Source organism: Mustela nivalis, assembly GCF_964662115.1.
Source record: "Mustela nivalis genome assembly, chromosome: 16".
Lineage (NCBI taxonomy): Eukaryota > Metazoa > Chordata > Mammalia > Carnivora > Mustelidae > Mustela > Mustela nivalis.
The window spans coordinates 9,448,693-9,475,615 of record NC_139035.1 but is presented as its reverse complement, the minus strand read 5'-3'; the positions used below and the strand labels follow the sequence as shown (position 1 = coordinate 9,475,615).

At 42.6% G+C, this 26,923-nt stretch overlaps 1 protein-coding gene across 3 annotated transcripts in view; it reads right to left on the bottom strand.

Annotated features, from left to right (window-relative positions):
- Positions 1-18,767, bottom strand: part of DRC8 (dynein regulatory complex subunit 8) — a 144,512-nt gene extending 125,745 nt beyond the window's left edge. For all 3 annotated transcript variants that reach the window (XM_082702365.1, XM_082702363.1, XM_082702364.1), the window contains exon 1: positions 16,858-18,767. In XM_082702365.1, coding sequence (XP_082558491.1) covers positions 16,858-16,888 — 31 coding nt within the window. In that variant the 5' untranslated portion in view covers positions 16,889-18,767. The remainder of the gene's footprint in view (positions 1-16,857) is intronic.
- Between the last annotated feature and the right edge of the window lie 8,156 nt (positions 18,768-26,923).

Here is a 26,923-nt window from a genome sequence, read left to right as displayed (position 1 = left end):
TGTGTTTTTGTGCCAGTACCATGCTGTCTTGATGATCACAGTTTGGTAATAATATAGGCATTGTGGTGCCCTCAGCTTTGGTTTTCTTTTTCAACATTCCCTTGGCTATTAGGAGTCTTTTCTGGTTCCACACAAATTTTAGTATTGTTTGTTCCAGCTCTGTGAAAGATATCAATGGTATTTTGATAGAAATTGCATTGAAAGTGTAGATTGCTCTGGGTAGCACAGACATTTTAACAATGTTTATTCTTGGGGCCTTGGTTAAGCATCTGCCTTCAGCTCAAGTCATGATCCCAGGGTCCTGGGATTGAGTCCCATAATTGGGATCCCTGATCAGTGGACAGTCTCCTTCTGCCTTTCCCTCTGCCCCTCCCCCAGCTCATGTTCACTCACTCTAACTCTCCAAATAAATGAATAAAATATTTTTTTAAAAAATGTTTATTCTTCCAATCCATGAGCATGGAATGTTTTTCCATCTCATTGTGTCTTCTTCGATTTCCTTCATAAGTGTTCTGTAGTTTTTAGAGTACAAATCCTTTACCTCTTTGGTTAGGTTTATTCCTAGGTATCTTATGGGTTTTGGTATAATTGTAAATAGGACTGATTCCTTAACTGAGAGAAACTAAGCTTTCTATTACTCATTCACATGAAACATATATAGAAAGAGAAAACTGGCAAAATATTTAATTTCACACAGAATTATTATTAGTTTCCATGAAATCATAAACCATATTGGAACCTGTTGATATTTCACTAAAATACTATATATTATTATAGCAGTTACTATATAACACTATATATATTTTAATACTGTATTATTGTTTTGGGTTAAATAAATCATCTTTCTTCAAATAGTAAATAAAAGTGTATATTTTAGACACTTTTAAAAATATGTTCTTTACAAGGGTGCCTAGATGGTTCAGTGGGTTAAGCCTCTGCCTTCGGCCCAGGTCATGATCTCAGGATCCTGCGATCAAGCCCCACATCGGGCTCTCTGCTCAGCGGGGAGCCTGCTTCTCCCTCTCTCTCTGCCTGACTCTTTGCTTACTTTTGATCTCTCTCTCTCTCTCTCTGTCAAATAAATAAACAAATAAATAAATGAATAAAGTCTTTAAAAAAACGCTCTTTACATTTTCTAGTTGTTCCTACTCCATTAGGTTACAGAAACACACAGAACACTTGTTTACTATAAAAAAATGTAACTAAATTAATAAATATATCAATATAATATAAAATGCAATTTATTTGGTGAAATTCCAGTTAGAGGCAAGTTACATCATTACATAGCAATTCCTTTTTCTCCTTAATCCCATATTAGGTGCTCCCAACAAAAAGAAATGAAAGGCATCCAAATTGGTGAGGAAGAAGTAAAGCTGTCACTATTTGCAGATGACATAATCCTCTATATAAAGAAAACCCTAAAGACTCCACCAGAAAACTACTAGAACTCATAAATGAATTTAGTTGCAGGCTACAAGATCAATATGCAAAAATCTATTGCCTTTCTATACACTACCAAAGAAGCAACAGAAAGAGAAATTAAGAAAACCATCCCATTTACAATGCACCCAAACTAGTAAGATACCTAGGAATAAACCTAACCAAAGGGGTTTCACCTGTACTCTGAAAACTATAAAACACTGATGAAAAAAATTAAAGAGGACACAAAAAATGGAAAGATATTCCATGCCCATGTTTTAGAAGAACAAATACTGTTAAAGGGTCTATATATGCAAAACAGCCTACATATTTAGTGCAATCCCTATCCAAATACCAACAGCATTTTTCACAGAACTAGAACAAACAGTCCTTAAATTTGTAGGGAACCACAAAAGACCCTCACATAACAAAAACAATCTTGGAAAAGAAAAACAAAACTGGAGGTTATCACAATCTGAGTTCTGAAGTTATTACAACGCTGACATTATCAAAATAGTATGGTATTGGCACAAAAACAGACACATAGATCAATGGAACAGAACAGAGAGTCCAGAAATAAAACCATAATTATATGGTCAATTAATCTTCAACACAGGAGGAAAGAATATTCAATGGGAAAAAGACAGTTTCTCCAACTAATGGTGTTGGGAAAACTGGACAGCAAGCAAAAGAATGAAACCGGACTACCTTCTTCCACCATACACAAAAATAAACTCAGAATGGATTAAGGACCTAAATGTAAACCATAAAACCTAGAAACCATAAAAATCCTAGAAGAGAACACTGGGAGTAATTTCTCTGGCATTGGCTGTAGCAACATTTTTCTAGCTATGCCTCCTGAGGCAAAAGAAACAAAAGCAAAAATAAACTATTGGGACTTCATCAAAATAAAAAGCTTCTGCACTGTGAAGGAAGCAATCAACAAAACTAAAAGACAACTTAGTGAATGGGAAAAGATATTTTTTTTTTTAAATTTTTTTTTTTTAATTTTTATTTATTTATTTGACAGACAGAAATCACAAGTAGGCGGAGAGGCAGGCAGAGAGAGAGAGGAGGAAGCAGGCTCCTCGCTGAGCAAAGAGCCCGATGTGGGGCTCGATCCCAGGACCCTGGGATCATGACCTGAGCCGAAGACAGAGGCTTTAACCCACTGAGCCACCCAGGCGCCCGGGAAAAGATATTTGCAAATGACATATCCGATAAACAGTATCCAAAATATATAAAGAACTAATACCACTCAACACCCCAAAAATAGAATCCAATTAAATATGGGCTGAACACATGAACAAATATTTCTCCAAAGAAGACTAACAGACCTATGAAAAGATGCTCAACATCATTCATCATCAGGGAAATGCAAATCAAAACCACAATGACCACATCTGTCAGAACAGCTAAAATTAACAACACAAGAAACAACAGGTGTTGGCAAGGATGTGGAGCAAAAGGAACCCTTGCGTGCTGCTGGTGGGAATGCAGGCTCGTGCAGTCACTCTGGAAAACAGTATCAGTGCTCTTTAAAAAGTTAAAAATAGAGCTATCCTACAACACAGCAATCACACTACTGGGTATTTACCCAAATAATACAGAAACACTAATTCCAAGGGAGACATGCACCCCTATGTTTACGGCAGCATTGTTTATAATAGGCAAACTACAGAAGTAGCCCAAGTGTCCAACGATAAATGAATAAAGATGTGGGTGCGTGTGTATATACAATGGTGTGTATATATAATGGAACATTATTCTACCATTAAAAAGCATGAAATCTTGCTATTTGCAACAACATAGATGGAGCTAGAGAATGTGACGCTAAACAAAATAAGTCAGAAAGACAAATACCATGATTTCACTCACATGGAGCACAGGGTGATGTATGGAAGTGTTGAATTGCTATATTGTACACCTGAAGCCAATACAACACTTATATTAAGTATACTGGAATTAAAGTTAAAAAATTAATTTTAAAAAATTCCATATTAGATACTACCAAACCCAACAATTTGACATTATATTTGCCTTTCAGCAATGGGAACACGAAGGCTAAAAATTAGCTATCATACCAAATTAAAATCAAACCATAAAAAGAGGGGGGCCTGGGTGGCTCGGTGGGTTAAGCCGCTGCCCTCAGCTCAGGTCATGATCTCAGGATCCTGCGATCGAGCCCCGCATTGGGCTCTCTGCTCAGCGGGGAGCCTGCTTCCTCCTCTCTCTCTCTCTGCCTGCCTCTCTGCCTGCTTGTCATCTCTCTCTGTCAAATAAATAAATAAAATCTTTAAGAAAAAAAAAAACATAAAAAGAAAAAAAGTTACACTTAATTTCAAAAGAAGAAACTAATGATAATAAATACAGAAGGAGCTGTCATAACCAAAATAAAAGTCACATCACTTACGGTTATAGAGCAGGGCATTTTGTTTGTTTAAACAAAGTAGGGCTTGAACTCATGACCCCAAGATCAAGTGTCACACATTCTTACGACTGAGCCAGCCAGGCATCTCTATAGAGTGGAGTTTTAAACAAATAGTACAGCTTAGTTCTTTCCTAAACCTAAGACATCTTATACATATTTAAATATTTAACCAGGTGCTCAAAACCCCTCCTAGGAAATTAACATGAAATAATAAGTCCCAAGAGGAATCCTTCCCTTGAGAACTGTATAAAACATACAGCAAAGAAGGTAAAGAAATGCCCCTAAGGTTAATTAACAAGAAGTACAAATAACACTATTGTTCTGTTTGTCTCAAGTACCGCCGGTACCTATTCCAAAGATACTCTGTTTTTAAAAAGTCAAGAACCCAATTCGTTTTGTATTTTGTTTTTTGGTTTTTTTTTTTTTTTTTTTTTTTGGAGGAGGGGAGGGAGTAGTTATTAATGAATTCTTATTTTATAATCAACTTGATCCAAAGACACTGTACCACTAAAACACCAGGCTTAAAACTGCATACCATATTTACTCAACTAGCTTTCATTCAGCAAATTTTCAGCTTTTTTTTTTTTTAAGATTTTATTTATTTATTTGAGAGAGACAGAGAGCAGGAGCAGGGGCAGGAGGGTGCAGAGGGAGAGGGAGAAGCAAACTCCCCACTGATCAGGGAGCCTGACATGGGGCTTGATCCCAGGCCTCTGGGGTCATGACCTGAGCTGAAGGCAGACGTGGAGCCGACTGAGCCACCCAGGAACCCCTGGTTCAAGACAACAGGCTTGAACAAAAATATTTGTTCGTGTGTTTATAAAAACATAAACCAAATGTGTTATTTCCCTGTTTAAAATGCTGCGATGGCTTCCTTTTCCTCTTTAATAGAGGTCAGCATCCACTCCCCTCCAACCTGGTCATCAAACAGGCCTGACCTCTGCCCACTCTGCCAACCTCAGTTCCCGTCACTTCTCACACGTCACTCCATTCCAGCTACCCTGGCCCTCATCAATGCCTCGGATAAGCCAGGCTCCTTTGCTGCTTCGGCCTTCTGAATTTGCTTTGCTTCCACTGAACCCTAGTAAGAGGGAGGGCTACACTCAATGCCCCTGAAGAAAAAATTAAGTGTCCCTCCTCTGAAACCCTGAACTTTTTGGAAGCACTTATCCAAAATGTGGTTAAATAATTATGTTCTTATGGCTCTCTCCTCTACAGTAATATCATCTCTAATCTAATTCTTCCCCCAATGTAGAGCACAGTGCCTGGCATGGCAGGTAATGACGGATAACCTGTGCACAGCTCTTGCTAACACGTGACGCTCTCTGCTACCTGCTTTGCCACCATATGAGGAAGGTTCCACTATACTCAGTTGACTTGTGAAGAAATTAGAATAGAGGGCACCTGGGTGGCTCAGTTAGTTAAAGCCTCTGCCTTAGATTCAGGTCATGATCCCAGGGTGCTGTGATCGAGCCTCACATTGGGCTCTCTGCTCTGTGGGGAGCCTGCTTCCTCCTCTCTCTCTGCCTGCCTCTCTGTCTACTTGTGATCTCTGTCAAATAAATAAATAAAATATTTTTAAAAAAGAAAGAAAGAAATTAGAATAGCTCAGTACCTACCCTGAAGTTACCCAGCTCTTAAGTGGCAGAGCTGGAATTTGAGTCAGTAAAGATTTACTATAGACTTCATGGTTTTGCCTGTTTTTAGAGATTTATCCATTCATTTTGAGAGACAGAAAGCGCAAGCTGGGCAAGGAGAGGAGGAGAGAGAGAGAATCTCAAGCAAACTCCCTACAGAATGCAAAGCCCAACTTAGGGCTCAATCCCATGACCCATGAGACCAAATCCTGAGCCAAAATCAAGCAACTTAGCCACTCAGATGTCCCATTTGTTTGCTTTTAAGTAGGCTCCATACTTAGGGTGGAGCCCAACACCAGGTTTGAACTCATGGCCCTGAGACCAATACCTGAGCTGAGATCAAGAGTCGTGCACTCAACCGACTGAGCCACCCAGATGCCACTATATTTCATGTTCTTAACCACAAAACAACAATTTGTTAAATGAAGCCCATGCTGGGGAAACACGTGCACAGGTCCACCACTGCTGTGATGAGAAAACCAACTGTTCATTATGACAAAGGGTCGAATGCACGAAAGGTTGTGCCAAACAGGAGATCAGAAACGGACCTGGAGAAACAAAACATCCTAGTCTGCTCTGTTGAAGTTTAGTCCATCCTAAATCAACGGGAAAACAGTATAGGGTCTTAGGTTAGAGGATTTATAACCAGATAACCAGATTTTCAGTATGAGAAATGGAGTAAACCATTTCAGAGCCTTCCACAATCTGGTAGATACAGATAAATATATATGTGTCAAGAAATTGAGAGAATTTCTATCTTAGGGCTTGTATCTTCTCTCCCATATACGAAACAAAAGAGTTGCAGAGTGAATAGGGAGGTAGGTGAGGGGATTAGAGAGATGACATCATGACGTCATGCGGACGACCCAAACTCCTTCTGAAGCAAGCAGGGCTGGGATAGACAAAGACTGATGGACTGCTCTAGATGAGAGACTAGAGGCCCGAGACTAAAATTTAAGATGTCAGAGGTACCACCATTCTAGATTAGGGCATCTCTGGTTTAGCTACGGAAGTGGGTCGCCAAATTGTAACAGATCAAAGTCATTGAAATTGAGGCCATATTTGAGATAACTTCCCTCGTATTTGATTATATCCCAGTTTCATATGAAATTTCATTTTATTTACTGATTTCACTTGACGTTTTTTAAACTCTGGATTCCCTTTCACTTTTCATTTGAAGTTTCTAGTACTTGAACTACTTATAATGTAATCATTAGCACAAATCTGAGAATTTCAAATCCCCATCTGTATGACAACCTATTCAACATACTACCACTTTTCAGGTTTATTATCTTGGGTCCTACTCAGATTTCTATCTAGGTGACAATACTTGAGTTTCACACCAATTTTAATAATATTTCAGCTACTGTACCAAACATGGTAATAATAATAATGATGGTCTATCACCCACTACCATCCACAGGGCTGGCATCCCTAAAACCTGTCTCTCTGATTTGAGGCCATCAGGGAGAGGCACCTGGCTGGCACAGTTGGTTAAATATCTGAATCTTGATTTCTGCTCAGGTCATGATCTCAGGATCATGAGATCAGATCCCGTGCCTGGCTCTGTGCTGAGCAGGGAGCCTGCTTAAGATTTCCTCTCTCCCTTTCCCTTTGCCCCTCCCCACCTCTCTAAAAAAATATAATAATAATCAGAGTCTCCTGAATGGGTGGAAGGGAAGGGATCACCTGGTTTTTCCAAGGAATGAGAGACCCAACCACTTGCCTAGGACTTCAATCCAAACCACCCAGAATTAGCCTCACACACGCCTTCAGATGGTTGCTGCGTCAATCTTGAGGGTTGTACAGGGTTGTACAGCTCCACTTGGTTTGTTCCTTTTTGGCTCCTTTCTCTACAGACTTTTCTTTCCTTTGTTTCTGCTAGGCTAATGGCCACCCGTCCACCCATTTAAAAATTATGCCCTCTCCTAATCTTTCTATTCTCTTCTCTTAATGTCTTTTTACAAACTGCTGCTATCTCCTCTCCCCCTCTCCCTGCCCTTGTAACGTCTAAGGCCTTTTTTAATTCCTTCACTGTCATTCTAGTTGGGTTTCAAGAAGGATAAAAATAAACATGTGTGCTCAATCACCATGGTGAAGCAGATGTGTCATTCTAGTTTTTTATGAGGTTAGATTAAATGTTTCCAGTCTGAGTGCCTCTCCAAACCTAATGGGGGTAGCTCTGAGCTATTTTTAATGTTTTTTAAAGGTTAACTGAAAAATACATTTATCCATAATGAGACCATGAAGGGTGACATTACATTTCTTTACTCCATGTGTTACTCCTGGTTCACTCATTCATTCAATGTTTTCACAGGGACTACTATAACCTCCACACTGTCCCAAATTCCAGGCATTCAGCTGTAAATGAAACAAAGTCTCTTGATTTCATGGAGTTTCTACTGTAATAGGATAAACAACTAAGCAACTATGTGTCTTATACTGATCATGAACTCTGGCAATTATGTGCCTTTGATTACAAAAAATTGAAAAAGAATTAATGTAATTAGTATAAGAGGATCACAAGGCACTCAGAGAATTTAGAAATTAGAACACCCTGTGTTAGTACCTAGTAAGAACCAACAGGGGTGAGATTAAGTGAAATTATTTTTCCAAAGCGGGAAGAGGATGGGGATCAAAGCTGGGTCAAAAGATCTTTGTGGACCAACACTAACTGCAGCATTATTTACAGCACGGGAAATGTGGAAACAATCGAAACAGCCAACAGTCGGGGAAAGCTTAACTCACATGTTCCATAAACAACGATGCACGCAGCTATAACACGATGTGTGTGAGAGACACTTAGGGCATGAGAAAGCACTCATTAATAGTTAAGTGGAAAAGTTAGATATAAAACTATATACAATACCAACTATATGAAACCAACGAAAAACAAATCTGCCGAGAAAAAAAATACGTTAAAATGGCAAACTTTCCCAAAAAAAAAAAAAAAAAAAAAAAAAATGGCAAACTTTATTCTAGATTGTGGATCAATGGTTTTTAACAGCATCCTTATCCTATGGTGACTTGTTAGAAACACAAATTCTCACACAAATTCGGGCCTGAGAGCTTAGCAATCTATGTTTCAACAAACCCTCTGGGTGATTCTGACCTCACTGCAGTCTGGGTACTGCTCTAGATAATGAGATGATGGGTAAATTCTATTTTTATTATTATTTTTTCTTTCTATAAATTTCAACTTGACTTCTCTATGTGAGACACAGAGACTAAGGACATTGGTGTTGGAGACGGACTTGAATGGAGCCCTTGCTTCACGACGGAGCTAGTGACCTTGGATAGTACCTTCCTCAATACTGATTACTTAAAAAAATAACTTGGTCGCATCTTTCAACGCCTCAACGATTTCACTCTACTCTCACCTGGCTTACATGGTTTCTGACAAAATCCAGGTAAGGTGACTGCTTTCCTCTGCCATCTTTCAAGATTTTCTTGTCATCTTTGGTTTTCTGCAGTTTGACTAGGAGATGCCCTGGCAATATTTTTTGGTATTTACCCTGCTTGGTCTTCTCTTAGTTTCCTGGATCTACTTTGGTATCTTGGGATGTTTGGGGGAAAACTCGTCCATTACCACTACAAATATTTCTTCCGCTCCATTCTTTCATTCTCTTCCTTCTGGTATTCCCACTGTGTCTTTTACACCTTCAAGAAACTGTCCCACAGCTCTCATGCTGGGTTTTTTTTTTTCATTCTTTTTGCTCTTTGTATTTCAGTTTGAGACATTTCTATTGAAATAATCAAATTCTGTCATTCTTTCCTCAATGTTGAGTCTGCTGACGGACCCACCAAAGGTATTCTTCTGTTCCGCTGCATTCAATTTCTAACATTTCCCTTTGATTCCGCGTCTCTGCTTACAGTATGCATTTGTTCTTGAATGTTGCATTTGTTCTTGAATGTTGCCTTTTTCCATCGGAGCCCTCAACATATTAATCCTAGCTCTTTTAAATTTCTTTTTTTATTTTATTTTATTTTATTTATTTGACAGACAGAGATCACAAGTAGGCAGAGAGAGAGAGAGAGAGGAGGAAGCAAGCTCTCCGCCAAGCAGAGAGTCCAACTTGGGGCTCGATCCCAGGACCCTGGGATCATGACCTGAGCCGAAGGCAGAGGCTTTAACCCACTGAGCCACCCATGCGCCCCCTGAGTTTAGTTCTGATGCTTACTTGGTCTCCGAAGGTGTTTTTGCTTTTGCATGCCTTCTAATTTTTTGTTGAAAGCCAGGCATACCGCTCAAGTTATAGGACCTAAGACAGTCAGTCAAGAGGCTTCATAACAATTTGGCCAAGAACAGGGCTGTGTTTAATCTTCGCCACAGCTGTATTCCTCTAAGGAGTCCTGAAGTAATGTGCGCCACACACAGTTCAGCGGCAATCCACGATTACTGTACTACAACTCTGTGATGTGGTGGTCAAGTTAAGCGAAGGAAAGCATTCTACCTCATAATCAAACTTCAGTCTTTTACTGGACTTGTCTTTGGGCTGTGACCTTCACAAGTGTTTTTTGGCTTCTCTCTGCCCCCTCAGACGAGATAGGACTGCTACAGGGGACCCGAGTTGGTTAAATGCAGGCAGGGGAGCACAAAGCTCTGGGAAAGTCTTTTCCACCAGAAGGGTGGGTCTTTGTTATGCAGAATGCTCTGAGACTTCAAAATGTTTACCTTCCCCCTCCCCCTGCTAGAGCAACATGGGGTCTTTCTTGGCTCTTTACCAGATGACCTGGCAGGTTTCTGGAAGCAAAACCCAGGCCAATAGGTGGCATCTCGGAGGACTACAGGCTCCCGGGCAGTCTCTCACACTTAACAGTATTTTGGATGTACTCAATATCTCCATTTCATCTGTTTCAAATTATGATAAAACAGACTAAGACATTAACCAGCTCAAGCACCATACGGTTCCTTAGTGTTAGGTACATTCACATTGTTGTACAACCCATCTCTAGAACTTTTCATCTTGCAAACACTGAAGCTCTATTCCATTAACTAACAAGCTCCCTCTTCCCCTTCCCCCTGGCAACCACCATTCTACTCTGTTCCTACAAATCTACATACCTCATGTAAGCAGAATTACACAGTACTGGTCCTTCTGCGACTGGTTAAATTCACTTACAATAGTATCTTCAAGATTCAGCCTTGTGGCAGCATTAAGTCAGAATTTTTTCCCTTTTTAAAGATGGGTAATATTGCCGGGTATGATCACACTGCATTTTGTGCAACCATTCATCCACTGATGGACACCTGAGTTGCTTTTACCTTTTGGCTACTGTGAATAATGCTGCTATGAACACGGGTGTGCAAAGACTTATTCAAGTTCCTGCTTTCAATTATTTTGGGTATAAAGCCAGATGTAGAGTTGCTGGATCTATATGGTAATTCAGTATCTGAATTTTTGAACAACTGCGATACTATTTTCCGCAGTAGCTGTACCATTTCACATGCCCATCAACAAGCACACAGGACCTCCAATCTCTCCACACCTTGCCAGTGCTAATTTTTTTTACCGTAGTCATCCTAAGGGGTGTGACGTGCTATCTCACTGTCCACTTGACTTGTTAAGATACGAATTTTCTTCACTGATTTTGATAGGTAAGTACAAAGATCAAATTCAGTCCAGTTTTTCTCCAAGTTTTATTCTAAATTAGAGGAAATAAATTGTAAGTTTTCTTCTTCAGTTAGTCTCTATGTCGATTGTTATCTGTCTAAAACAAGGAGAAAACTGCTAAATGGTCCTCAATATAGGCATGGATGATGCATCATGTGTGATCAAGAATTGGTAAGACTTAGATTTAAGTTTTCCTTAACTCCTAGATTCCATGCCACACATATACCGATAACTACAAATTTCCTAGACTGTGCCAAGTACTTTTCTTCCTGTTTATTCAGCATTTCTTTTCTGCCAGGCATCACGGTGGGTCCTGGGGATATAAAGATGAGTAAGACCACACCATCTCCATTACAACAACATTATGAAGTAGGTAAAATTCTTCCCACTTTACATTTGAGGAACTACAGGCTCCTGAGGTCTTAGCATCTTGGCTAAGATCAGACAGAGCTTGGGGAAATTGAGGTCTTACCCCACTTTTCTACTACTCCATTGTATACCCTGCACTACTAACAGTTTCCTTTTTAAAAAGTAATATCCACCTGTAGTTTGTTTCTTACCTTAGATTTTCAAATGTTGGGTTTTCGGAGGAAAGGCACAATGCAAAGAAATAAACAAAAACTTGTAAAACTCTACCATTCAGGAGTTGATAGTTGAATTAGAGACACTTAACCAACCAATGCAAAGAAACAATATTTTTATACAAAAATAGTAAATCCTAAAGCAAACTTTAAATATCTGAGGCTTACTGAAAAAACTGACATACCTTCCAAAGCTCCTTGCCCTGCCAAGTTAGCGGATTTTATTCCAAAGCAGTTTGTTTCCTAGACATGATTCTAATTATAAACAGAAGTTCTTTGCAGTCCTATGTAAAATTCTCGAGGAGATAGAGACAATAAGTTTAAAAGATTCAAAGAATCGACAATTGAGTTGATTCTCTAAACAAAACAAAACAAAACAAAAGAGAAGGAAAAGGAAAAAAGTGTTCTGGCTGAGCAAACTTGAAAGAAATAATAGAACTTCAAAAAACAATTTTTGCTATCCCATTTCAAATATTCTTTCAGTAAAACAAAATTAGCTTTTTGAAATTAACTTGATTCTAAAATGTAAATTCCTTTTTTTTGTTAGCTAACATAACTACGTAGGTGGGTTCTTTTTTTTTAAGATTTTATTTATTTATTTGGCAGATGGAGATCACAAGTAGGCAGAGAGGCAGGCAGAGAGAGAGAGGAGGAAGCAGGCTCCCTGCTGAGCAGAGAGCCCGATGCAGGGCTCGATCCCAGGACCCTTAAGATCATGACCTGAGCTAAAAACAGAGCCTTTAACTCACTGAGCCACCCAGGCGCCCACTACATACATTTTTTAATCTAGGAAAAAATAAATTATTTTTTAAAAGATTTTATTTATTTATTTGTCAGAGAGCACACACAAAGAGAGCAGCAGCCAGAGGGGAGAGAAGCAGGCTCCCTGCTGAGCAAGGAGCCTGAGGCGGGACTCAATCCTAAGACCCTGGGGTCAAGACGTTAAGCCAAAAGAGCTTAATTGACTGAACCACCTATGTGCCCCTAGGAAAAAAATAAATAAAAAATGTTAAACCACAAAAACGCTACAAAGGAACAGAACAACTTCAGTGTACATAATCTTATACGAAACTTATAAATAGAACATAATAGCCTGTCATAGTTAATTTTTGTTACCAATGTCCTCTGTACTTTAACCAAGATTAATTCCTAAATGTTGAAGAAGAGCTGGATAGGATATAAATCTAGAAGCTTAAACTTCCTCTGAAACTTTCTCAAGATTAAAGATAAATTATTTAAAATATATGAAAATCAGTTAAGGTGGGGTACCTGGGTGGCTCAGTCAGTTAAGCGTCTGCCTTTGGCTCAGGTCATGATCTCATGGTCCTGGGATCAAGTCCTACATCAGGCTCTCTGCTCAGCGGGGAGTCTGCTTCTCCCTCTCCCTCTGACCCTCCTGTCCACTAGTGCTATCTCAAGTAAGTAAATAAAATCTTTAAAAAGAAAATATATGCATGTTTCTACATAGAGAATTTTTGTAGTTGTTGTTTTTAAAAACAGGCCAGTGAATACTTTGGCTCTCAAAAAATACTTGTTAAGGGGTACCTTGAAGGCTCATAGTCAGTTGAGGGACCAACTCTTGGTATCAGCTCAGGTAATGACCTCATGGATCATGGGATCGAGCCCAGTGTGGGGAGTCAGCTTGAGATTTTCTCTGCCCCTTCCCTCTCTTTCTCTCTGAAATAAACAAACATATCTTTTCTAAAAATACGTTGAGCCAGAAGTAATAGAAGTTTATTGCTTACTTGTAAGAATGAGGGAAAAAAAAAACAAAAAAACACAACTAGTGTATGTAGTTTTGGGTACAGAATAGATTTTTAGTTAACAGCAAGTAATGTTTTGGCTAAAATATAAACATCTTTAATTAATAGAAATATTCTCTATTCAGTAAATATTGAGCTCCTACAATGTGCTGGGAACCTCCTCAAGACACTGAGTGTAACAGATCAGAAAATGGTCCCCTTTCTTATAGCAGCCATGTCCCCAGTAGCCAAAATACGGAAAGAGCCCCGATGCCCACTGACAAATAAATGGATAAAGATGTGGTATTAGGGGCACCTGGGTGGCTCAGTGGGCTAAAGCCTCTGCCTTCAGCTCAGGTCATGATCCCAGGGTCCTGGGATCGAGCCCCGAATCAGGCTCTCTGATCGGCAGGGAGCCTGCTTCCTCCTCTCTCTCTGCTTGCCTCTCTGCCTTCTTGTGATCTCTGTCTGTCAAATAAATAAATAAAATCTTAAAAAAAAAAAAAAAGATGTGGTATTATATATATACAATGGATTATTACTCAGCTATCAAAGAGAATGAAATCTTGAATTTGCAACAACATGGATGGAACTAGAGGGTACCATGCTAAGCAAAATAAGCCAGAGAAAGACAAACACCGTATGATTCACTCATATGTGGAATTTAAATAAAACAGATGAACATAGGGGAAGGGAAGAAAAATAAAATAAGAAAAAAACAGAGCAAGGCAAGCCAAAAGGGACTCTTAACTGGAGGGAACAAACTAAGGGTTGCTGGAGGGAAGGTGTGTGGGGGAATGGGATACCGGGTGATGGGCATTAAGGAGGGCTCATTGTACCTAGTGAGTACTGGGTGTCCTATGAAACTGATGAATCATTGAACTCTACCCCTGAAGCTAATAATACACTATATGCTAACCAAATTGAATGTAAATAAATTTTTTTTTTAATGGTCCTTTCCTCTTAAAGCTAACAGGGTACTGGATATATGCTCCAAAACTATCCTTTCTTTTGTGTGATTCCACGCTCATCAAGGACCTTTTGAAATATAAATTCACCCTCCCCAAAAGCTTAATACTCATAAAACAAAATACTACATTGCTGAGATCAGCTTTCTGGTTAAAGTGTCAGCATACCCCTACTGAATTTAAAATTAATTAGTTTGCTTGAGTGAAACCCCAAAGCCTTGATCAATTATGATTACTGGTGAGATGTAATTTCTCAACCTTCAGGGCTGAGAATCAAATCCAGGAGTGCAGTTATGTCCAAAGATGGTAACTGCCAAATGAGTTGCTAGTTTACCCTCAGGCAACATGGCGTCATTTCATCATGTCCTACCAACTGCAATTACAATCAACTTGTAAAACTGTTAAGCATAAATAAGATATACCATATAACACTGGTTCTCAACCAATGTTGAGATTTAATATACAGTCTGGTCCCCAGCTCACTGCTCTCTCCCCTGCACCCATGTCTTATCTCCTTTACTGATCTCACCTTTTTTTTTCTTTTAAAGATCTTATTTATTTATTTGACAGCGAGACAGAGAGAGAGCACAAGTAGGCAGAGCCACAGGCAGAGGCAGAGGAAGGGGAAGAAGCAGGCTCTCTACTGAGCAGGGAGCCTCACATAGGACTGGATCCCAGGACCCCGGGACAATGACCTGAGCCTAAGGCAGCGGCTTGAGCAACTGAGCCACCCAGCAGTGCCCTGATCCCACCTTTCTCGAAAGTCAAGTTTTTTTCATTCAAAATCCTCACTTAAGGAGAACACCCTCCACAGGCATTCAACATATGTCAACAGAATGAATGACATCCAGCCTTTGTCATTACTTCTATAGTTATGGACAGAACTGTTTCTTCCTCTGGATTTATTCTAAATAGAAAAGTATTTCTGAAAAGTGAAACATCAGAAAAGCTTTTTTTTTTTTTTAAGAAAGTAAAGAAAATGTTGGATTTGAGACACAATCCAGTGCGTTCTCTGCTGACCTAATCAACCTTAAAAAAATAAACATCCGTAATTAACATGTTAATTTATCTTGTTCCACTTTTTTGTAAATAATAATAACGACGAAATCATGTGGTTTTCTGGGGCAGTTTTTAAAAATTTGTCTTAAAGCAACACCTGGCTGGCCTAGTCCGAAGAGCATGGGACTCTTGATCTCCTGTCGGGGAGTTCGAGCCCCACACTGGGTGTAGAAACTACTTAAAAAAACAAAAATAAACTCCAAAAAATAAAAATAAAACCCTTTAAAATCAGTCTTAAAAAAAAAAAAGTAATCATTTCCTTCGGATGCAAAAGCAGCACAATAAAAAATGAGGCCTCTCTGTAAAGGTAACATCTAGAACACACTTCCGAGTCTCCAGACTTGACGGTCCTAAAAATAAACCAAATCGCATTCCTCTTCTCCACAGGCAGGCAGATCTTCGGCCCCGTTTCCACGGTTTCTCCGCCGATTTTCTGTGATTTTAGCCACACGAGTGACTGACTACCTCAGGGCCGGCTTCTGCACTAGTGAATGTGAACCTGATGACACTCGGCCGCAGGCTGAGGGAAGGGACACGTGACACGGTGTTCGCAGCTCCCCGGCCAGGAAACGAGGACGAACTGTAATTTCATTTCCAAGATGCTGACCTCGACGGGTGGCCGGGGTTTTGCCAGGAGGGTGCCCGCGGGCGCACACGCACGGGCTGTTCCCTTGGAGCAACCGAGGAAGGGGCCGGGGCTCCGGCTGGCGCCGACACGACGTCAAGGGTCGCCGCGCAACGTGGACGCCCAGGGTTCCGCCCGCGCTTCCGCCGCCCAGCGCCGCCGCCTGCGGGCAGCTCTCCCGCCCTCCTCACGCGGCCGCGCGCCAGGGCTCCGACCCGCCCCCCGCGGGCGCGCGCTTCGGAGGCCGCAGCCGCGGAGGGGGCGCCCGCGAGCCGGAAAGGCCGTCCCCCCGCCGTCCCCCCTCGTCCCCCTCACGTCCCCACCGAGCAGGCAAAATGGAGGCGGCGGGCGTGTTCCCGGCGGGCGGGGCTGCCGTGCTGCCCGAGGGTCCGCCGGGCGCGGGCGGCCACAGCCGGGCCGCCCCGGGTGCCCGCAGCCCCGCAGCCGCCGGTGTGGCGCCTGCGGCACAGAGGCCGGGGCGAGACTGTGGAGGCGGGGTGCCGGCGGCGAACAAGGACGCCATTATCGGCCTCGCCCGCCGGAGCCGCGGCTCGGAGCTCCCGGGGAGGGAGGCGGTGGGGGAGGGGGAAGGGGGGAGATGGGGGAGGAGGGAAGGAGGGGGACGGGGCGGGGCTCAGGCGTCGGCAGGGAGGCAGCGGGCGCCAGGCTGCAGGGCGCGTCCGTGGCCCCCTGCCCTGTGGGCCTTCTCCCCGCGGGGCCGACTCCGCTGGAGGGCGGCCCACCCCGCCCGGCGCGCCCCGGTGCGGGCCCCGGTCTTACCTGTGCCCTCCCTTTCTTTATCGTCCGCCATCTTGCTGCGGAGCCGTCGCCCGGGAGATGCCTGGCGTCACCCTAGGTCGTGGCGTCCTTGCCCCTTCCAGCCAGCGCGCGAGTCTGGCCTGAGGCACCGGCGGCTCCGAACCCCGAGGGCGGGAGACCCCGGGGCGGGGGCGGAGGGGAGGCTCGTAGCGCGCGCCCCTCTCCCTCCCGCTCCCCCTCCCCCCGCGCGCGCCCCCACCCCTCCCGCCCCTCTCCCGCGGCCCGAGCGCTGCCTTCTCCGGCCTGGGGGGGTCGAGGGAGTGAGCGAGCCACGGGCCCCGTTCTCCCTCCTCCCGCCCCGCGTGGGGACTCGCAGACCCGGCTCCCTCCCCGCCCGTGGGTACGACGGATTTGAAAGCGCGGCCGGAGAGCCGGGGGCGGACCTCGCGGCTGCCCCGGGGGCCGAGAGGCCGGGACGCCGGGCGGGCTCGGGGTGGGGGGCATCCCAGCCGGCACCCCGACCCGGGCCGGCGGGGCCCACGCGCGTCGCCAAGGCGGCAGTGGCTGACACAGCCTGGAAGGGTCTCATGGCAACGGAGACGGGCCCGGCGGGCCGCCTCGACCCCGACGTTAAATGTCCTAGCTCGTGAGATTGGACGTGACCTCCGGCTAAGGTTACTACTGAGAAGTTGTACCTGCCGCGTTTCTGAAACTTCGCAGCTGTCGCAGGGTGTTCCATTTTTGTCTGGGTTTAAGGATCAGCTCCTTCTGCTAGAATTTTTTTTTTAATTTCTTGAATTACGTGATTCAAACGAATACACGATTTTAAAGCTAATCTTGGATGATTTTTAAGTGTTTGCCTATTAGTTTAGAGGATATTGTGTGAAAATGTATGAACTGTTAACTGTAAATGTTGAAACCTTCAGAGTACAAGGTACTACTCTGTGATGATTTTCTTAACATTCTCCTTTTATTCTGGTCCTGTAATTTCTCAGTAAGCCCGGAAGCCAACTGTTCTTAATTAAAATAACCTTTTTCTATAGAATGTACTCGTTTGATGCTGTTACCAGCATTCTCTTTTTGAAACTGATGAGAAACTATTGAATCATCACAAAATGGCTTCTGTTAGAAAATAGGTACTTACATAAAACGAATACGGTTGTTTACAATTAATTCTGGACTTCCCAGAATATGGGAAAGTAATCATTAGCATTGACATAATATTTAAATTTCGTAGTCATTATAGTCTGGTAGTTTGTTTTGAAAGACGCCCTCTTTGCATATAGATAATGAAGGGCTTTGAAATAAACGTCGGAAAACCTCAGCTTTGGGCTCGGGTTGACTTCTCACCCACTGTGCCTTCTCATAGGTTGTTTGCAGTTTCCTTTTTCTGGAATGCCCTCCCCCAGCCCCTCCCTGCCCTAACATTCACCCTCCCACAGACACTGGGGCGGCTCCCTCCCAGTTGTCAGTGACCTCCTTGAAGGTCACCTGCTCCTTGAAGCTTTCCGGGTCAAGCTTTTCCTCACAGGAGTCCAGAACTCGCATTCTAGAGCCTCTTCGATTGATTTGCAATGACTTTGTATATTTGCTTGTACTGTAAGCTCTTGAGGACAGGAAACACTTTATTTGTCCCTGTATCCCCTGTGCCTACAATAATTCTTAAATTCTTGCATCTGAAATAATACATGTTTTAAAAAATTAAAGACTGGGGTTAGTCTTTCCAATGACTTATTAAGAAATGATTATTTAGAGGCGCCTGGATGGCTCAGTAAGTTAAAGCCTCTGCCTTTGGCTCAGGTCATGATCTCAGGGTCCTGGGATGGAGCCCTGCAGGCTCTCTGCTCAGCAGGGAGCCTGCTTCCTCTCTGCCTGCTTCTCTGCCTACTTGTGATCTCTGCCTGTCAAATAAATAGAATCTTAAAAAAAAAAAAAAAAGATTATTTAGATTATTCCAAACCACATTAATTTCTACAGCAGATTTAAGACCATACTGTTTCTCTAAATTGGGATGAGTAAAAAAGCAGTGTGTGTTAACCTCTCCCTCCAGTTAGATTTGAAGACAGAAGCCTGATGTATAAATCTTTTATGTACTCACAGTACATCACCCAATTTGGGACACGTATTAGGAGATTAATACATATTTTTAAATTGACTAGCTTATTACACATAAAAATGTATCATTATTTTGGAAAACTCCACAAAATGGAAAAAAAGTAGTTATCCAAATGACAAAATAGAGGCCCACAATACCAACGAGTAATTACCTACTTTATGCTATCTGACTTGACTTTCCACTTGTCTTTGGTTGTGGAAAACTGACTTCTGATTATATTACAATTTTAATTCTTTTAAAATATTATTAGTTTGTTTTGAACAACAGCAAATTAACCACAGCCATTTTTTCCCTTTAGAATATAATTTGTTTCTGAACTATGGCTTTGAGCACTCAAGCGCTCTTTCATTTACGATTCTCAGAGTGATTTTTCTGAGTTTGTCTGAAATTCCAAACTGGAAAATTATTTTTGGTCCCACTCAGACATTATACAATCTCGGGGCTAAATCAAACTACTAGCCTATTCAAAACAAAAAACAAGGGCATGATTTTAGACAATGACGTGCTTGATTAATTATTCAATGGGGCCAGGCTATGTCCTTTTGCATGTTTGCATTTATAGTGAGTTAAATCTGTTCATGCAGGCACCAGTTCCATGCTAGTGAGGGAACACAGATATTTCTTCTGAATACAATCGACTCAAGTTACCTGAGAGGTGGTTGACATGGAAAGGGTAAGTTGTGTGAGTAAGGCAAAATCATAGCCAAAAAATCTTCACCCATATCTACTTAACTATTCTGGGAATAATTGAAACCTCCTTGGATAAGGAATAATTGAAAAAACAAAAACTGGATTTTCCTTGGCGGTTACGGTGGACTGACACAAGCCTAGGCAAGTCATTTATTTCATCTCTTTAAAACTCCATTATCTCAGGGCACCTGGGTAGCTCAGTCAGTTAAGCAGCTGACTCTTGGTCTCTGCTCGGGTCATGATCTTAGGGTCCTGGGATCAAGCCTTCCAATGGGGCTCTGTGCTCAGCGTGAGCCTGCTTGTCTTTATCTGGATCTTTATCTCTAAACTAAATAAAATTCTTTTAAAAATATAAAGTAAAATAAATAAATAAAGCTGTTAACTCATGAGGTGCCTGGGTGGCCCAGTCAGTTAAGTGTCTGTCTTCAGCTCAGAGCAGGATCTCAGGGTCCTAGGCGCTCTGCTCAGTGGGGAGTCTGCGTCTCTGTTTCCCTCTGCCTGCCCCCCTCACTCCTGCTCTCTCCCTCTCCGTCAAATAAATAAAATCTTTTAAACAAAACAAAAACTCTTGTTAACTAGGGAAAAAATGGCAATGTCCAAACTCCCTATCTTGGAGTTTTCATGAGACCCCATAGATGTAACTTGCAAGCTTTTGAAAGCTTAAGAACTTGAAAGGAAATCCACTTTCTTTGAGATAAACCCCCATTTCCATGTAGGAAGGAGCCCTCTGAGGTCAAACTCCAGCTTCTTTCCTGAGAATTCAGCTTCCACTGGGAGAGTTTGCTTTTCCAGGGCTTTCCTACACAACAGGAGGTAATCTGATTCCAGGCCTCACACCCTTCAGTTTGAGAACCTGCACCCCCATGACATCTGGAGCCCTTATTCTAGAGCTTGGCATCTTAGGTGTGTGGCCCCTTCCTGGTTTCCACCTTCCCATTTTGAAACCTCAAGTAGAAGTGGCTTTAAGCATATCTCAACTCCTTGAGCTCTAGACGCAGGAAGTGAGAGGGTGGCAGTTACTTTCCCTGGTTTGTCTAATTCCGGTTTCCTAAAAAAAGGTTACAACCCTTCCCTAGATGATTAACATCAAGAAGGTCCAGCCCTGGGGCATCTGTGGAAGAACATGTGACTCTTGATCTCAGGGTCGTGAGTCTGAGCCCCACATTGGGTGTACAGATGACTTAAAAATCATGGGAAAAGGCCCCAAAACAAAAAACCGTCCAGCCCTTCAAGATACTAGCCCTACCAAAAAAAAAAAAAAAAGATACTAGCCCTACCTGTACAGGAATGGCCTTACCCTAAGATCTCAAAACGAAAACCTTATCAGAATACAACAGAATAACGGTTTGGTTTCATTACAGTTACAGCAATAAAAATACCTCTTCTAATTACTTTGTATACATTATCTCTTCATCCTTAGGAGGCTGATACTGGTATCCCTCTTTTACAGATGAAAAAGCTACATCTTCCCATTAATGGCCGGCTGAAGGTCTCGGTCAACAAGGGAGCTGGCTAGGAACCTAGTTCTGATTCCAGAGCCCCTGTGCTCTACCACTTCTTAATAACTAGACCATTGTTATATCCTGTTTAGTAACGTGAATATTTAGAGAAGGGCAACAGTCCTGGGCAGGATTAGTCACCTTCCTCCCCGACTCTTTTTTTAACCACTGCAAAACATCAACCAAAACGACGGGGCAGAGACTCTTAGGGACTGTGAGGGAACCCGAGAATGCCATACACGTTGCCCCCACGTGGACAAAGACTTGAGGTCCTAGCCTTCTGACGGCAGAAGAGGAGAAAAAACTCACTCTTCCTGCGAGTGGTCTGGTCAAATTCTCGTCCCTCCTCTCCTCCCGGCAGAATCTGATTTCAGGCCTCTGGAGAAGGAGGAAGAATTGTGCTAACTTCTTGCCCCCAGACAAGAGCGTTTTTGAGAGTCAGAACAACTCCGGGCTTTTCGGGGAGACCCCGAGCAAGAAGCTGGGGCTGTAGCCCTTGTGGGCAGCTAGAAAGTAAATGTTATGTGAAACCACAGCTCTTAATGCATTGAGAAAACTCACGCTCCCGGTCCTGTGTTGCTCAAAAGCACATGTTTCTTTCTGTTTCACTTCAAAATACACACTGACAAGGCAAGTCACTGTTTAATTCATTACTTAAACATTTCCTGTCCTAAGCGGCACTTTTCAGGGACCCTCAGAGATAAGCAACTTTGGGGGAGTCTCTGTTCTTTCTTCACTGAAAATAAGACTGGAGGGGTGAAGGATGCTGGAGCTGACCCAGAGAGTCAGGAAATGTTTATGATTGCTCACATAACCTCTCCCCACCACCACCACCACCGCCGCCGCCGCCAGAAGTGTGAAAAACAGAGAAAGAGCACAGAACGATACTGGTAATTGACTTGGGAATGATTTTTCAGTTCCTTCTCCCAAAAATAAATCTTCGAAAATTAACTTTCACTTATGTCAACATTGACATAAGGAGATAATGCAGCATAGAAGAATCAAGCTAACAGGAGATTAAACAGACCTAGGCTCAAATTGCACTACCCATCAGCTAGTTGACTTTGGACATGTTCTTTCTCCTCCAGAACCTGTTTCCCCACCCGTGATTATGTGGAGGTTAGAGGGACATAAGGAGACAACTGGCCAGTTGGGACATGAAGCCACACTACAGCTCCCTTGCCTTCTGGCCTGATTTCATTTCTTTGACCATGGCCGGCTGAGCCTTCAATGGCGCCCGGGCCAGTAGAGATACTTAACGGCGTTCTAGGAGCTTCGCTGAGCAGTTTCCGGGGGCGATCGTGCCTACTCATCACAATCCCCTTGTAAGGAGGCGGCTGGTATGATTCCCATGTGAAAGATGAAGAGACCCAGGGGTGAAGACCCCAAATTGCTTCTCTGAGAAGAAAGGTCGCTGTTCTACTGTTGTGTCCCAAAGGCTCTCCTGATCTTCCCAGATTTTTCATTTCCTCCCTCTGCCAACTCCCGGGGACTGGCCTGCTCTCCCCCCTCTTGAAGGAGGTCTTGTCTGCGAATGGGGCAGGGGGAACTGGAACATCCTTATCTCTCTAGCACCACCGTCCTTGCAACCCTTAAATACGATTGTGTAAACTTTTTTTTTTTTTTTTAATTTTAAGGGTTTCACTGCTGATCCTGCTGAGACAGGATAATGAAATTAAGTGGGGGTGGGGATAGCAGGATAGCATACGCATCCTGGAATCCTAGCAATTTTTTAGAGACGTGATTCCTGATTCGTAAAGTTTGCGACTCGGAGTCCCTGAGATGGTAAGAGGGTATGCCTGGCCCATGGAAGCTCTTCTCCTTCCCCCCACTGTTTCCATGCCACCACTACCATAATTCATTTTCCTTCCCAGACCTGATGCAGATGAACACCAGTCCGTCCGTGTGGCTCTCACAGGACAAAAGAAAAATACCCTAAGGGATACATAAATCGTTCTAGATGTATGTACATACGGATTTTTAAATTGCTGTATATGGTATTACTCTTCTGCATTATTGACAATTCCAATGCCATTGGCAGCCTGAGAATCGAGAAGAAATGGGCTCCTTGTTGTGCCTCACCTTGCCTGCACAGGCCTGGCCTATGATGACGGTCACTTACCAAGACACCTGCAAATAACACTCAGTTGAGACTCAACATTCTTGTGAATTGGAAACTAACTGCTTCTCTGTCCCCCCACCTTCCCTAGTAACTGTCCCCGAACAGGGATCTACAACCCCCACCCCCAACAGACTCTACCACTAAGCAAAACAAGACAAACCTGCAAAGATTAAAAAAATTTTCTAAGATTTTGCTGGGGTTTTCTTCATACTTTTTTTCTTTTTTCAGGTCAGCTATATTTTCAAGAAAGTAAGGGAACGTGCGAGATGGAGAGTGAATGGTGGCAGCTGGAGAGAGGTTAGAGAGGAAGTTATTTTTAGGAAGGCTTGGGTGGGAGGGAAGTCTCTGTCTCTGTCTCTCTCTCTCTCTCTCACACACACACACACACACACACACACACACACGCACGCGCGAGGAAAGCGGGGACAGGTGCAGCCTGCACCAAGGGAGGGCTGACTACCTGGGTAATGGCTGACTACTCCTTTAGTCCCACTTAAGTCTTCTCACATACTCCTAATCCTTTCCCACCAAGCCGGAAAGTTGGCCCAAATGTCTGGGGGTGGGGGGGGAGCGGGAAGTAGGCCAAGGGCACCGTCTTGTTCACCTTACCTTTCCTCTCCATTCTTAGAGGAGGAAGATTCACTCACTGTAGAAAACACAAGCACCTACTGTGTGCAGGACAGTCTGTTAGGCACAATGGGGATTTCACCAGCGTGACAGCTGATACCTGCTCTCTGTTTGCTGAGGTACCCTTTGACCTGGTAGTTGGAAGCTAGCAGTTTTTTGTTTGGATTTTGTTTGAATTTAAATATTTTTTTGAGATTTATTTATTTGAGAGACAGAGACAGCATGAGTGGAGGGTAAGGCAGAGGGAGAAGGAAAGCAGCCTCCCCACTGAGTGGGGGGCCCAATGAGGGATTCCATCCCAGGACCCTGAGATCATGACTTGAATCAAAGTCAGCTGCTTACCTGTCTGAGCCACCCAGGCATCCCATGGTTGGTTTGTTTGTCCCAAATTTACTAAGTTATTGACCCACCAAACTGAAATATTCACCCAGCACAGCTACTTTCTCCTTCAAATGATGTATAGTGTATATTATACCCGTGCTGTGGCCATAGTGCTTTGTATCTGTAAGGTGTGATCAATTCTTAATTATCCAGAACACCAGAGAAGTGTGTGTCATTGTGGGGCGCCTGGGTGGCTCAGTGGGTTAAGCCTCTGCCTTCAGCTCAGATCATGGTCCCAGAGTCCTGGGATCGAGCCCCACATCGGGCTCTCTGCTCGGCAGGGAGCCTGCTTCCCCTCTCTCTGCCTGCCTCTCTGCCTACTTGCAATCACTCTCTCTGTCAAATAAATAAATAAATAAAATCTTAAAAAAAAATGTGTCATTGTGGGGAGGGGGAAAAAAGGATGTCATTGGATTAGACTAATAGTGTCCTTCTCCAGGAGGTAAGAGGTGAAATAAATCTCCATGTGAAGAGCAAGAGATTGTGAATTTAATTTGACAAAATCTGTTCACTAGATGGTTTTATTACAGTGCCTCGAATGGGTCTTAAGGCCTTTGAATTCATTGACCTTTAACTGAGTAGAATATTAACTAGAAACATAATACTAATTATAGTTATCTCATAGAGGAGAGGGCTTTGTATTGTATTTGCTCTAATCACACAACAATGTGCCAAAAAAAAACCATCGGAGAATATAATAAATACTTTTAAAATTAATGCCCACAAACATAAAACCCTCCCTGAATCTTAAATAATGATGACTGCGCAGAATGAAGGCTATGTATATCTCTTTTTAATGTCCTTGTCTTCACTCTGTGAGCGCCCCAAAACTCTGACGCTGTCTTTCTTTCTGTTAATTTTTTTAAAAGATTTTTATTTATTTATTTGACAGAGAGAAATCACAAGTAGGCAGAGAGGCAGGCAGAGAAAGAGAAAGGGAAGCAGGCTCCCTGCTAAGCAGAGAGCCCGATGTGGGAATCGATCCCAGGACCCTGAGATCATGACCCATTGAGCCACCCGGGCGCCCCCCGCTGTTAATTATATTTTTAAAATGATCACTTTAACAATAAACAGCATAATGAGAAAGCCAGAGCTCTAGAATCCTGAATTCTATTTCTCTTTTCCTCTGACGTTATTCAGGAATATCTACTGCTGGAATGGCTATGGAATATTTACCAGACCTCTGTACCTTTGTGTCTTTAAAATGGGTACAACATCTTTCCCACTTGATTACACGTGTGCTTTAAAGTCTTAAGAAGATAATTATCTTTTCCATGAAATATCACGTATCTAGTGACAACACAAATAGAATTTGATGATCAAACATGTTAGGATCAGGATATTGATAATGTTAAAGGCAAATTTCATATCCAGTCCAAGGTCTATACACCTAAATGCCATCTAAGACTGTTACACTCTTGTCTGACCGAGCTTGAGCTATGCCGACAATTAATACTTCTTCATGGTCCATAACAAAACCCCACATTAAAGCAAACAAGAAAAAAAAAAAAAAAGCAAACAAGAATAATATCAGTTAGCAATGAATTCTGGAATGCTGAAAAGAAATTTTAAATAAATAAATAAAATTAAAAAAAAAAGAATAATATCAGTTAGATATAATGCCAGTTTTTTAAAAATGAATCTTTATTTTTATATTATTTGTTTGTTTATTTTAGAGAGAGTGAGTAGGGGTAGCGGGCAGAGGAAGAGGGAAAGAGAGAATCTTGATCAGGCTCCACACCCAGGGTGAGACCAACTTGGGGTTTGAACTCATGACTCCAAGATCATGGCCTGAGCCAAAATCAAGTCGGTTGCAACTGATGGAGCTACCCAGGTGCCCCATATAATCCCAGTTTTAAACTGGGCTAAGCCTTGGGACACCTGGGTGGTTCAATCAATTAAGCATCTGATTTTGGCTCAGGTCATGATCTCAGGGTCCCAGGATGGGACCCCAAGTCGCAATGGGCTCCCTACTGAGCAGGGAATCTGCTTGTCCTTCTCTCTCTGCCCCTTCCCCTGCTTGGGCTCTGTCTCTCTCTTTCAAATAAATAAATAAAATCTTTTTTACTGGGGCACCTGGGTGGCTCAGTGGGTGAAAGCCTCTGCCTTCAGCTCAGGTCATTATCCCAGGATCCTGGGATCGAGCCCCACATCGGGCTCTCTGCTCTGCAGGGAGCCTGCCTCCTCCTCTCTCTCTCTCTGCCTGCCTCTCTGCCTACTTGTGATCTCTGTCAAATAAATAAATAAAATCTTTAAAAAATAAATAAATAAAATCTTTTTTTTTTTTAAGATTTTATTTATTTATTTGACAGAGTCAGAGAGAAAGCACAAGCAGAGGGAGAAGCAGACTCCCTGTTGAGCCAGGAGTCCAACATGGGGCTCTATCCCAGGACTGTGGGATCATGACCTGACTCAAAGATAGACACTTAACTGACTGAGCCATCCCAGTGCCTCTAAATTAAAAAAAAATTTTTTTAAGAGAATTAAGCCTCAGTAGCATTCTTTGTTTGTTTTTATTAATAGACTTTATTTTCATTTATTTATTTTAAAGATTGTATTTATTTTTTTTGACAGAGAGAGATCACAAGGAGGCAGAGAGGCAAGCAGAGAGAAGGGGAAGCAGACTCCCGGCTGAGCAAGGAGTCGGATGTG